General features: G+C 34.6%; 1 protein-coding gene and 1 pseudogene across 2 annotated transcripts in view; one reads left to right on the top strand and one right to left on the bottom strand.

Moving 5' to 3' along the window:
- RALGPS2 (Ral GEF with PH domain and SH3 binding motif 2) overlaps nt 1-14625 on the bottom strand; it is a 154180-nt gene that overhangs the window by 74943 nt on the left and 64612 nt on the right. For both annotated transcript variants that reach the window (XM_043924044.1, XM_043924045.1), the window contains exons 5-7: nt 14074-14157; nt 5358-5447; nt 1056-1148 (exon numbers count right to left, since the gene is read on the bottom strand). In XM_043924044.1, coding sequence (XP_043779979.1) covers nt 1056-1148; nt 5358-5447; nt 14074-14157 — 267 coding nt within the window. The remainder of the gene's footprint in view (nt 1-1055; nt 1149-5357; nt 5448-14073; nt 14158-14625) is intronic.
- LOC122707986 lies at nt 2163-2614 on the top strand (annotated as a pseudogene).

Here is a 14625-nt window from a genome sequence, read left to right as displayed (position 1 = left end):
TCATGATTGTATATTTATAATCACTTCCATTCCCTCATTAAATTAAAATTTTAATAAAAGAGAATTAGGTCATCATTATTAAAAATAATTTTGAGTAGGAAAACTGTTCACTCAGGTGTTTCTAAAATACAAATGAAATATAAAGAAGATCATAAGCTCTTCCATACTAATGTTTTTCCAGTATGAGAAACATCTGTCTCTTCAGATACTATGAAAAGTGAGAACACCAGGCTAATTAAAAACAAAGTTAAATTTTAGTAAGTAAAAAAGTGTTTTAAAGTTAGTCAAGTCTTTGACTAACACAGTAAGAACACACTAAACCTCTGTACAAAGTGTAGTTCCCCTTTAACATTAAAGAATAGTATTAATATGAACAGATTTAACTCAATCAGTTCTATAAAATCTAAATGAAAAATACCCAGCAAGCTTGAGGCCAGCATCACATTGATCAACTATAAAAATACACAAATTTGCAAAAGTAAAAACTCACACTCTGACCCTGTTAAATAGAACCAAGTATGATTAGCATAATATCACAACGTGCACAGAAACACTGCCTACTTCCATGTTAGCTATCAGATTTTCCTTTATTCCTAAGGAAAAAACCCAAGAGTTTACTGAGTAAAAAATATTGTAATGGAAATCTCAATCACTAAATTTTGGGGGCAACTTACAACTTATATCTTCCTCAAATTTTCCAAAAGCATAATCTTTACATGATTAATGCAATTTATTTTCACATTTACAGTTTCCCATTAGTAAACTTGAAATGCTATGTTGTCAAAGATGTTTAAAGAAGTTCTACAAAAATGATTTCCTAAAGAGCAGAAACCAAGCACCAAGTTGGTTTTTAGCTCAAAACACCTAACAAGCCTCATGAAATACTTATTTAAGGGGAGAGGAAAAAAATGTAGGTTTCAAAGAACAGAGTACAAAGTAATTAAAAAATCCTTATCTATTATCATATTAACCTTACTAAGAACTACCAGAGGAACTAAACATCTTCACTTCCAACAGGAAGTCTAACCTATCATTAACTAAAGAAGATTACTCACCGCCCATGTTTTAGTCAATCTGAAAATTGGGGCACTCTGTAAGCCAGAAACCACTGCCATAAGTGCATGAAGGTTATTCAGCTCATACAACTTCTGAAAGATTTAAGAAAAAGGGGGAGGAGAGACGAAAAATAAATAGCATGAATACAAGACAACTTGAACACAAATACAGATTAGGCAACTGGTGGTTCTTATAGCATACTTATTACCCTCATTGTTTTGGGGGTATCCACTGTGTTTACACTAAGTTGATTTTTGGCCCACACAGAACTCCCTCCTAGCTCTGGGAACATATCTACCTCCAGTTGTCTTATACATTAAGAAAACCAAAGTTATGACTCAGCATCAAAGTTATCTGGTATGCATCCTTGTTTCTAGTAGGCAGTTTCCTTTCTTATATTGAACTATTACTAGTTCTGCCTTATAATCCAAGTTCAAAGAAAGGTCCATGCCCAGGATCCTGATTTGTGTCCTACTCAGGACCCTTAACAGGAGAAGGAAATGGCAACCCACTCCAGTATTGCCTGGAGAATCCTGTGGGCAGAGAAGCCTGGAGGGCTGCTGTCCATAGGGTCGCACAGAGTCTGACATGACTGAAATGACTTAGCAGCAGCAGCAGCAGGACCCCTAACATTCCAGGGTAAGGTTCAAGCTTGCTTTTCACAGCCCTCCTCAATTTCTGGCTTCCTCCCGCCTGAATCCACATTCCTTTGTTCCTTGTTCATGCTGGAACATCTACCTGCTTCCCAATACTAGACATTGCTTTTTACAGCCTCCAAGCAGAAGAATCCCATATGATGCTGTGTGTGCATGCTAATGATAGATTCCGTCAGTTTACCAAGAGATCATCTACTTTTGTCAAATTATTGCTAATTGCCCAGATTTCTTCAAACTATCAGATGTTTATACCTCAAAGGTCTTATCATGTAAAACTGTCCTTAATCATCAAGAAACTCCAAGACAAAAATTGCCTGTTATGAATATGAGAAGCAAGGAAAGGCGAGGGGTTCTATTCCTTTCACGAACCCTAAATAATACCACCTTAACTCAGGTCTGAAAGAACTCCCATAAAATTTCAAGAAATATGAACTCAAGTTTAAAAAAATAAAAAAGGGAAAGGGAAAAACACAAGGACTCTTTCTGCCATCTTTCTGTGCCACCATAATGGGGCGTGTGAATGTCTTGGCTGATGCTCTCAAGAGTATCAATAACGCCGAAAAGAGAGGCAAAAGCCAGGTGCTTATTAGGCCATGCTCCAAAGTCATCCTCACGTCTCTAACTGTGATGATGAAGCATGGTTACATTAGTGCATTTGAAATCACTGATGATCACAGGGCTGGGAAAATTGTTGTGAACCTCACAGGCAGGCTCAGTAAGTGTGGAGGGATCAGCCCCAGATTTGATGTGAGACTCAAGATCTATTACTAGAAAAATGGCAGAACAACCTGCTCCCATCCCATCAGTTTGGTTTTATTGTACTGACAACCTCAGCTGTCATCATGGACTAGGAAGTAAAACAAAAACACACAGGAGAGAAAATCCTTGGATTCTTTTTCTAGGGATGTAGATTCATAAAAACTAGGGATGCAAATTCATACAAAGGAAATGCCTTAGAGGAAAAATAAGAAAAAGAAAAGGAAACAAGAATTCACAAATGGAGAACAACATCAGGTACTGGCTTCCAATGAAATGAAAAGGAAGGTGTTACCCAAAAAGCAACACAAAAGCTAAGGAATCTTTCTAAAAATGTGAAATAAAGGTTAAAAAGACATGAAAGGTAGAGGGGAAAAGGCTAATATTTATCTAAATGGAGCTACAGAAGGACATGATAAAAAAAATAATGGGGTAGAAACAATATGAGAGGTGAAAGTAAAGTTGGTCAGTCGTGTCCAACTCTTTGTGACTCCATGGATTATACAGTTCATGGAATTCTCCAGGCCAGAATACTGGAGTGGGTAGCCTTTCCCTTATCCATGGGATTTCCCCAACCTAGGGATCAAACCCAGGTCTCCCACATTACAGGCAGATTCCTTACCAGTGGGGCTACAAGGGAAGCCCAAGAATGCTGGAGTGGGTAGCCTATGAGAGGTAATGGTGGATTATTTCCCCAAATTACTGAAAGACACTAATTCCCAGGGTGAGGAAGCTCAAGAAATCCCAAGCAGTGTAAATTAAAAAAATGAATCATGAATTTGGAATCGCATTTTTCAAGAACAAGGGTGACAGAAAGACGCTTCCAGACAAAACAAAGAGAGCTTTAAAAAAGATTTAAAGTGGTGCCAAAATGATTATTCATATGGAAAAATATGAACTGGAATCCATAATTACATGTATTATATCTAAAATTTAAGAACTGACTACCAAAATCAAAGCTATAGAAGTTTTAAAGAGTAATGTGTGAGAAAATCTTTGACATTTTCAGAGTTTAGAGTAAGATTTAAATGAGATACTCTTTTAAGCACAAGACAATAAATAAGACAATAAAAGGTAAAAATTAATATATTTGACTATTAAAGTTAAGAGCATCTGTATCAAAAGACAATAGGAAAAGAGTTGTAAGACAGGTCACAAATAGGAAGATGTATGCAAAGAATATAGCAAAAAACTTTAGTATCTGGGATTATATTTTTTAAACTATAAAAATCAAAGACCAACACTATAAGAGAATACTGTTCAAAGAAAGATCTTGAGCAGACATTTCAGGAGAGAAAAACGTAAATAGCCAAAACACAAAAAATGTTCATTCTCATCAGATTCAATGAAAGCGACTGGTCTCATTGTCATTTCTTTGAAGGTAATTTGTCCTTTCTCCCTATAGTTCCAGTGTTTTAACCTGCAGTTGAGCACCAAGAGATTCACACAAGAATTCTGTATAAGCAGTGGTACTGATAACAGCAAAAGTCTAGAAGCTCCTTCCTAACTCTCTAGGCTGTCTGCTGGCCCTACAGACTTCAAATCTGCCAGCCTCTCCCCAACTCAATCACATGAGATAATTTCTTAAATCTTTTTATACATTATATACATATATGTGTGTGTGTGTTTTGACTCTACAGAACCTAACTGAAACATCTACTAAAAGAAGAGAAAGACCTGCCTGTTTTATAAGAAACAATATAGAAGGCAGAGTCCCTAGAGGGATTGAAGAGACAGTCATGGACAAAAAAATTATGAATTTAGGCCCTGGGGTAAAAGTAAGCATTATCAGAAATAACTCAAAGTATGAGTCTGAACTGGAATTAAATGATTATTTGATGAGAATAATGACAGGTCTAATGGATTTGGTGGTTTTGAGTGGAACATACATAAAAAAAAGAAAAAAAATCTAACAAAAACTCCAGAAAACAATAATGAAAATTCAGGATTTATGGACAAAAGACATGGTTTCTACTAGCTAAAATCCCATCTTTATCTAACATATCACAAAGAATGTTTTTAAAAATTTTATGACACTTCTGAAAAAATAACAAATTTTAAGAAGGCTAACTCTGCCACCTAGTGCCATACAATGTTAGAATACAGTTGCTTCCAGGTGCTCAAGGAAACTATGGAAGAGTAATGACTTACAATATTTACAATGAGTACAATAATTTACAATTGTAAAAATGGTATCCTCAATTTATTCCATCTTCCTTCATTCACAGGTGAGATAAGTTATGTATTTATTATTAGAATAATGAAAGATGTGGCTACCATTATACCTATTTTAAGTAAACACGACATAAATTTGGAGTTGTTACAATTTTAGTAAAATCTTGTATCCTCTTGTGGAATGTCCTATTCAATCTTCCTCTCTAAATTTTAACTGTCTTTGAAATCCATGTTCTATTTCTCCTGCTGCATCTATTGTCTATGCTACTCAATGTATTTGGTTAACACCCTCATTTATACCATTCTTTTAAAAATAAAGTCTTATTCTCCACATGGTTGGCAGAATAATCTATTTCAAAGGCAAATAACTGATATGTATTTCCCTACTTAATCCTATAAGGCTTTTTTAGTCATCTGCAGACTATACCAAACTATTTTATAAATATTAAACTTCATCATAATTTGACCTCTGCCCAAATACAATTCAGCTTCTCTGAGAAAGAAAGGAAAAGTATAAAAGAAAGGCGAGGAAGATAGGAGGAATAGAAGAAAAGGCAAAGGAAATAGACATGCAATTTAAAAAATTAACTTACGTTAATCATTAGGCCTTCTTTTCCAGTGTCAATAAATAGTGACTATAGTGACCCAGGCAAATATTTACTCACAAGCATTCGTAAATGACTGAATTCAAAAACAAGCACAAGTTTATCTTACCTTAGCAGTTTTAATATAGTGGCTCAAAACTTCTGCTCTAATTTTTAACGTTTGAGCATGAAGAATCTCTCTAACAACCCAAAAGCTTACCTGCAAATGAAAAATAGGTGAATGGTAAGATTCTTTACTTACAGGATGAAAGAACGACAAGAGCTACTTGGTGAACTACTGAGAGTTGTATAAAGATACTTTCTCTTGCCCCTGACTCACCACCAGGACATAACTCTTCAAATGCTGCACACACGTCATACACATATACAGACAGACAGACATAGACATGTGTATTTGTCTGTGTGTGAGTCCTTGTCACTAAGTCATGTCCAACTCTCTGTGATTGTGGCCCACCAGGCTCCTCTGTCCACAGGATTTCCCAGTCAAGACTACTGACGTGGGCTGCCACTTCCTTCTCCAGGGGATCTTGCCAACCTAGGGATCGAACCCACGTCTCTTGCATTGGCAGGCAGATTCTTCACTGCTGAGCCATCAGGGAAACATATATACACATTTGTACAGACACATAAAAACATCATAATGATTTTTCATCTATAAAAGCGAATGTAAAATTTGAAGGAAAAGAGAAAGCAATAAAACCAGAATGATGCAACAAGAACACGATACAATTGTTTTTTTGCTGTATTTTAAAACACTCTGGCAGAATTAGATAAGCTCTAAGATCAGACACTGTAAAACATGCTACTTATAGTATGTTTTTCTGTGTCTGTGTAATCACATGCTGCCATTTATTTACATGGAGTAGAATCCTAAATGTAAAGAAGCTCAAGTATGGTTTTCCTGATATGAATAGGATAAAATATAAAACTACTTAAAGAAAAATATATCTAAGTCATTCTAAAATCAAGATTGTATTTTTTTTTTTTTGCTTTCTAATTCAATGAAACCATCTTCAAGATTTCTTTTAAAAAACAATAAACATCATTCATCAGAAGGCAGGATGGGTCTGTAACATTACTAAAATGCTCTGGTGAAAACAGTGTGCTTATCATATAACACAGAGTAATATGTATGTAATATACACTTTTTTTGTAATGTACATTTTTTATATAACATATTTCAATTCATGCACTATGAAAGCAAAATCAAAGTACTATCAGTTGGTTCAAAATTCTACAAATCTAAAAGTAGGATGCAGTTAGAAATCTCAGTGCAAAAATAAAGCCACTGCCACCTTTTCTTCTGAGAAATATTTCAGAATTTATTTGCAACTTTCATCTATAAACAAACTGTCAAACTTTGTATATTTTAAAGTATATATGTAAATGTAAACCGAATATATTTTACAAAGACATCTTTATATTTGTTACTAAATTTGCGCTACTAATGACAATAATTATCCCTGATTCTAATAAATTTTACTTCTAAAATGTATCTAAAGTTAAGTTTATTTTAACAACAATCTTGTGCTGTCCTGTGCTTAGTCGCTCAGTCGTTTCCAGCTCTTTGCAACCCCGTGGACTGCAGCCCGCCAGCCTCCCCTGTCCATGGGGATTCTCCAGGCAAGTATACTGGAGTGGGTTGCCATGCCCTCCTCCAGGGGATCTTCCCAACTTAGGGATGGAACCCAGGTCTCCCTGGGCATTGCAGGTGGATTCTTTACCAACTGAGCCACCAGGGAAGCCCAACAACAACCTTATTAGAAAATATTAATTATGATTCAATATAAACTCCATGATCACTGACTTAATAAATTTAATGTCAAATTTTAAGACAAATACTATGGTAATTTAAAAACATGGCCACAAACTCTTTGTCACTCCTCACACTGAACGTTGGGGGTATATGTCACCTCTCATCGAACCTAGATAAGCTCATGACTGCTTCAAGGAATAGAAAATTAACAAAACTGAAACTGACTTCCATGACAAGGTCATAAAAGAACATGCAGCCCCTGCCTTGATTGTTGGAACATTCTCTATGGGATTCCTAAATTACCGCGTAAGAAGTCCAGCTACCCTGAGACCACCATGACAGAAAGGCTAAGTATAGGTGCTTCCCAATTGACAGTCCCATCTAAAGCCAATCATACCTGATAATACTGCCCCAGAATGATCAACAGCAAGATACAGTTTAATGAAATTATTGGACTTCAAAGAGAAAAATCTTTAGGCTAAGAAAAGAGAAAGTGATTTTTAAGGAAAAGAAAATTTAATTATCATCAGACTTTTCAATAGCAACACTTTGCCAGAAAAAAATGGAATACTACATCAAATATTATCAAGGAAAGAAAATTTCATACAACAGACAGGTAAACTTATCAACATGTAAGAACTCAAGAATTATCGTTCCAATGAGCCCTTCCTGAGTAAATGCTTGGAGAACAGGCTTCAGAAAATCAAATGACTAGAGAGAAACGCCAACATTAGAAAGACAGTGAACATTAAATACACACATTCACAGAAATGAGAATGATAAGGGTTAAAAGGAGGAGAGTACATTATATAACGCCTATATGCCCAGACACTATATACTATTTACTATAAAAGAAATACAACATTTGCAAAAATATGTACTTAACTGTTTAAAGGAGTATTATTGGCATTAGTATTGCTATTCTGAGACTGTTGTTATTTGTTGATGTCGGTTAAGGCAAATGAGTAACTTGTAGGATACTGTATCATGCCCTGTTTTCATGGAAAACCAGGTTGCAGGTGTGGAAGAAAGGATATACAGATATAATATGGAAGACATTAAGTAAAACTCTGGTCTTGAATTTGAAGTATTAGTATGAATTTATGAGATATTTTATCTTCAAATAGTTGGTACATATATATATGTGTGTATGACATATAGATATCCTAGCTATATCTGCTGAAAAAGCCTAGAAATTATGGTCACTCTTATTAGCAATGAGCATTTTTAGCACCTAGGTCCATTTCCTACTATAAGAAACCAACATTTGTTAAAGAAATGCTGATTCCAGGCAGAGAGCCGGTAATGGACAAAATGAACATGCAATGTCTTTGCAAACAAAAGCAAAGAAACTGTTCAAGATTACAAGGGTCATGAGAAAGGTCATGAAAGCCAACCTGAAGAGACTCCTGTTGGCCAAAGACGGGATAATATGAGTTTCAATAATGATAATAATGGCAATGGGAATACTGATTCACATCATTTATGTTTATGTTTATGAGTTTAAAATAAAATTAAAAAGTTAAAAACTACTGTCATTGTTAAAGGATGACAGAACACCAATTCATTACCTTCAAAACTGCTAAATAATGAGAAAAAAATCAAATATTTATCCTTCCTTACCTCTATGAAATGAATCTCTAGGTATGCAAATACTAGATGAGGGAAAAATGTCTTATTATAAAATTATCCCCACTAAAAGTATTTCTTTATATCTAATATCTAATGTATCTACTAATATCACAAAAAAGATCTGATGAAGAAACCCCATACAACCCAGAATCTTGCCAAAGGCACTGAACCCGACTGAACCTTTGGAATTAGCTGCTAATTTCCAGAGAACATAGAACATATTAAACTACACAAAATGCAATCTAGACTATGGAAGACTCTAGAGGTTCTTCCACACAAAATAGTAAGGAAGAGAAAAGGATAAAGGGAGAAATTGCAAATTAAAAAGTCTCAAACATTTAACAAATTAAAAAAAACTGGCCAGGCTAAGTTAGGGATCCATATTTATGTGATAAAAACTATAAAAATAAATACATGACAGTGAGTGCTATAAAAGTCAGGACAGTATTTATTGTTGGAGGAAGAAAGGGTGTGAACTGGGATGAAGGGACATGGAGGGGTTTCTAGTGTAGTTCCTCAACTTTCATTAAACCATATGCTTGTTCTGTGTGTTCTTTTTGTATCCATGCTTTATTTTACAATAAACAGTTTAAAGTAAAAAATAAGAGAGTAATACACATGACCAGATAAATCTGAAAATAATAGAACATCTGAAAATGAAAAAAAAAAAAAAGTGAAATTAAAATTAGGAAGGACTGAATGAAAAAGTCCATGAAGAGAATGATCTCTGTTTTCCTTATTCACTAATATATCCCCAACATCAAGACCAATATTCAAGACATAGTAGGACCTTAGTAAATATTTAAATGAATGAAAATAAAAGTTGAGTCATTTTATATCAATTAGATTTCAAAGTTTAATGACACCAAGTGTTGATAAGGATACGCAGTGATGAAAGCTCAAAGCAAACAGGTACAATCATTTTAAAAAATATACACTGTCTTATGTAGTTAAACATGGATATACTCTGACACAAATTTTGTGTTTAGGAACACATTTTTCAAACAAATCACAGTGTTTCCCCCTTATTTTATGGGAATCAACTTAGTAAGTTTAAGCAGCAATTTTTTTTTTAAGCAGAGACCAAAGTACATATTGCCTAATACAGGTAAGTATTATTTCAGAAAACTTTAGTTTGCATATTCAGTTACAATGTAAAAATATTTTATCTTATTGTGGGTCATACCAAAAAATGTTTGAAAGCCACCAACTAGAGAAACTACTGCACGTGGGCACCCAAACTCTTAGAATATTCATAGCAACATTCTTCACAACAGCAAAAAATTAGGAGACACATTAGTCCACCCTAAAATTAGTCTACCCTCAAAAGAATGATGAATTCTTTCTGACATATTCATGCAATGAAATGCTAGAAGACAGCACTGAAAATCAATGAATAAGCACTATATACATTATCATGGATACAGCACAGAAATACAAGTGAAAAAAGCCAACCACAGAAGTCTATATATAGTCTGATGATATGTTTTACAAAGATGAAAAGCAAGATATACAATATGTTGTTTAGGGCACAACGTTTTCTGGTAAATCTACTTGTATAGAAATTATAACAAGAGCTAAAATTTTTAAAGTCAAATTAAGAAAAAACAAAAGAGAAAAAATGTTTTCCAGATAATAGTTACCCTTTAAGTGAGGACAGAGCAGAGATCATATAAAATGCTTCAACAGTTTTGGTAATATTCTTAGTTTAAGTGGTGAATTCACAGTTGTTTTATTATAATACTTCCTAATATACATTAGATTAACCATATGAACCTGCCAGTTCCATAGGCCAGAAATGGCAGTTTCATAAGATTCAAACAAACATTTAATATATTTTAGGAATGAATCAAGTATTTCATTAAAAAGTAAATCTTACTTTTATTCAGAGGTTATTTCTAACTGTAGCTGCTTTATTCAAGCTTTTATAATCATATAAAAGTGTTATGAAAACCTTTTATTTACAGCCAAACATATGTTAAGCTTTAAAGATAATTTCCTAACTTTTTATCATGGCAATCTTCAAACGTGTACTGAACTAAACATGGTAATAATGAAGTCGCCAGTACAAGTGAACCAGCTCCAACAACGAAGTCGCGGCCAAGTTTTCTCACTTGTACTCTCATCCCACTCTTAGATGCTCCATTAATACTGTGAAGCAAATCACAGACAACATACGATAGCATCTATCAACACTTTCAAAAAGGAGTGTTTCTACAAACAAAACCTAAAATGATTATCATTCCTAAAAACATTACTTTCTAGTTAGTCAAATTTCCAATCATCTAAAGGTAACATTTAAAAAAAACATAGGCAACCTTTCCCCCAATTAAAAAAAAATCAGAAAGTCACTGGCCAGAAGGCATAAATACAAGTGACCAAAAAAATAGCCAAAATAGAATGAAAATTAAAATTGTGATAGAGTCAAGTCACAGGAGACTATACAAATACTTAAAATGTTTTCAAAGTGATTTTATCAATATGATACAGTAACATTTCATGATATGTTAAGACAACAGGACTGTAAATTATATGTACAACATGACTTCTATTAGATCAAGAAAAAAATTAAGAATGGAAGAATATATACTAAAATATTAGTAATAGTCATCTCTGGGTGATTTTGCACCTACCCCCCAGCTTTTTATACATTTCTACATTTTTTTTAGTTTTCTGGCAATGTATGCTACTGTTTTGATAATCAATTAAAAAAGCATAGTTTCAAGAAGATGTGGGAGAGTTTTATTTCTGGTAATGTTGAGAAGCAGGTATCTCTGGAAATGCTCCTCTGATTATAATTACAAATTATAAAAACAATATTTAAAAGCACAAGAGAGGAACCAAAAGGCAGGCATAAACTGGAGAATAGATCTTTGAAAGAAGTAAGATGCAGTGGATGAGATTTGCACTCATAAAGTTAAGTGTCTGAGGACGTTCAGAGTTACAATGTGGTGCACCAAGAATTTTAGCAGAAGGCCACAGTCTTGATGGCCTGTCAGAGAACAATCGGCTAGACAATAAGGGGGGATATTCTGGAAAGGTAAGAAAAGTCCCCTAAATCTATATAAAAACTCCATCCAAATCTCAAGATGACCTCGGAACTGTGCATGTGCAGGGGAAACTTTAAGAAGCCCAGATAAAGACAAAATCTGGAAAGAACCAATCTATTCTCCAACAAGAAAGAGAATTGAGAGTCTGAGCCCAGCCGAGTTAACTCAGTCGGTCGCTCAGTTGTGTCCGGCTCTCTGCGACCCCGTGGCCTGCAGCAGGCTAGGCCCCCTGGTCCATCGCCAACTCCTGGGGTTTCAATGCTTTTTCTCTTAATACCCAGTCAACCTTTTCTTTTTCTTTCTGTGTCTGGTAATTTTTTCAATTGTATAGTCATCATTATGGATAATATGTTATAGAGATTGTGGATTTTGTTGTCTTCTTTCAAAGAGTAATGATTTTACTTTAGCAACTACCTGCTAAAATTGTGTCAGATGGGACAAAAAAAAGGAGGACTCAACTATATGCTATCTACAAGAAACTCATTTTAAAAATAAAAGTCTCTTTGTAACTTCTTTTGTAATTTCCTACTTCAGATTTCCCATCACACTGCTAAGAGAAAATAATAAGAGTAATGGAAATAACTAAGTAATAAATTTTATTATAGATTAACTGTAATCTTGATTAAGTGTAAGAGCTTTTGGTACACTGTGACATACTCTGAACAATCTTTTGACTTATTTAAGAATAATATTAGTGCTTAAAAATCTAAAGTCAAATTTGTGGGTACTGTGACAATGTTTTTGTTGGCAAAGAAAAAAGTTTACCATGATGATAAATCCTGACCACTCCAGAAAAAATTTAAAACAACTGCCATATAGTTTAAATAAGGAATTCAGTATAAGACATATTTGCTGTAGGTTCCTTACTAATGGTTTAATCTAACTGAAAAAAAAAAAATACGAACTCACTTCCATTTTGGGTAATGCAGTGACCCAAATAACTTGAGACATACTATTTGCTATAAACCCCTAGAAATGCTGGGTTAAAGAGAACCATTTTTTAAAAAGTAGGCTTCCCTGGTAGCTCTGCTGGTAAAGAATCTGCCTGCAATGCAGGAGACCCTGATTCGATTCTTGGGTTGGAAAGATCCCCTGGAGAAGGGATAGACTACTCACTCCAGTATTTTTGGGCTTCCCTGTGGCTGGATGGTAAAGAATCTAGCTGTAATGCAGGAGACCTAGGTTCGATCCCTGGGTTGGGAAGATCCCCTGGAGGAGGGCATGGCAACCCACTCTAGTATTCCTGCCTGGAGAATCTCCATGGACAGAGGAGCCTGGTGGGCTATAGTTCATGGGGTTTCAAAGAGTCAGACACAACTGAGTGATGAAGCATTGCACATGACTAACTTGAAAAGAGTTCACTTGAGGCCAAAAATAAAGGAAATAAAGGCAAAAAAGGAAAGGGTACGACAGCTGCTGGTGGCAGATTTCCTCTCAAGAGCACAGGGATTTGGGATTTAATACACCTTCTAAGTAATAACGTAAAGCTTCACACCTCTGCCCTCCCCCATCGTTCCTATCTAATAGATCTTCAAAGAGCTACAGTTTTGGTGAAAATGTAGACTAAAACAATTCACCCACTGACAGGAGGAGACAATACAGAAGAGGAAGAATATTAAGTCTTCCTTAAGAATTTGTAACCTGCCCTTAATTGGATTTAGAGCTTAAACTTTCACTACAGAGTACTACAGATGTCCCCTAACCAAAACACAGAACATAAAAAATAGTCCTAGTTCTGGAAAAAAAAAAAATAGTCCTAGTTCTGTAAAAGCCCTTGGTAACAGTGAAAGCAAAAAAAATGAACACCCCTAAGAAGGTATATACCCTCAATCTAGGCAGCAGCAAAATTCCCACAGCTAAAGCTTAAATGAACATAAGCTCTCAATTCAAAACTACAAAATGCGTAAGAAGCTATTTTGAGTATGAATAAGCAGATACAGAGCATTAGTACTTCAAGGACTTTGGATAATAACAGAGAAATTACAAAATAAAAAGTTGAAGATATCTTAAGAAATTGGAAAAAAAGTGGGGGGAGGAAATGACACTAGTATAAAAAAAAGTGCATAGATTTGAAGCAGATTTGACTCATCGGAAGAGAATTATTTTAGTGAACTGAAATATAGATCTGAGTAAATAACACAGAATGGAGCACAAAGGGACAGATGTAAAATATGACAGGTTAAGACGCAAGTAGGAAAGAACACAAAGTTCCAGTAAATTTCCAGTAGGAATTACAGAAGGAAAAAAAAAAAGAAAAAGATTATATGGAAAGACACTGACGAGATATTGGTTGAAAATGCTCTAGAACTGATGTAAAAACTTAAAAAATTACACACTGAGGAATTGAATTTTGGAAATTAAACATCAAAATTTTATAAGCAACTCACGTGATTAAATCTTCTTGTGAAGGCAACTGCATTTGGTGCAGAACTGTATTTTTCTTTTTTATTCCATCCACAACTTGAAAGCTCCTGAAAAATTAAATATAAATTCATGAAAAAGCCCAGTTTTCTTGTTACATTAATGGTTTAAAAGCATTAAAGACAGTTGTGTACTTTCCCAGACTGTTTTATTTAATAGTATAACCACTCAGTTAAATCACAAAAACAAATTTTACAAGAATGCAAGTGGGCACAATTACTTATCCATATGAACACAGATAATTAGATCCATATTCCATATGCAGAATTATAGATTCTTCTTTGAAGAGATCTGAATCCCAAGAGGAAAATCTACAAATTATGAAAGATGAGCATCCCACAACATAAAGTGAAGCCTACTTGTTGCCAAGTCCCAGTCAATCATTCAGAGTTTCCAATCAACTTTTTAGTAACCTCAAACTTTTGAGCTGAAAGCCAACGACCCCAGGCATTTGAAGAAACCCCTAAAAGGGGATGTTTGATTCCCCATAGATCTATTAATAGAATTCAAAGAGCTCA

This window comes from Cervus elaphus, chromosome 14 (assembly GCF_910594005.1).
Source record: "Cervus elaphus chromosome 14, mCerEla1.1, whole genome shotgun sequence".
Lineage (NCBI taxonomy): Eukaryota > Metazoa > Chordata > Mammalia > Artiodactyla > Cervidae > Cervus > Cervus elaphus.
The sequence above is the reverse complement of the archived record's forward strand: the minus strand, read 5'-3'. Positions and strand labels throughout refer to the sequence as shown.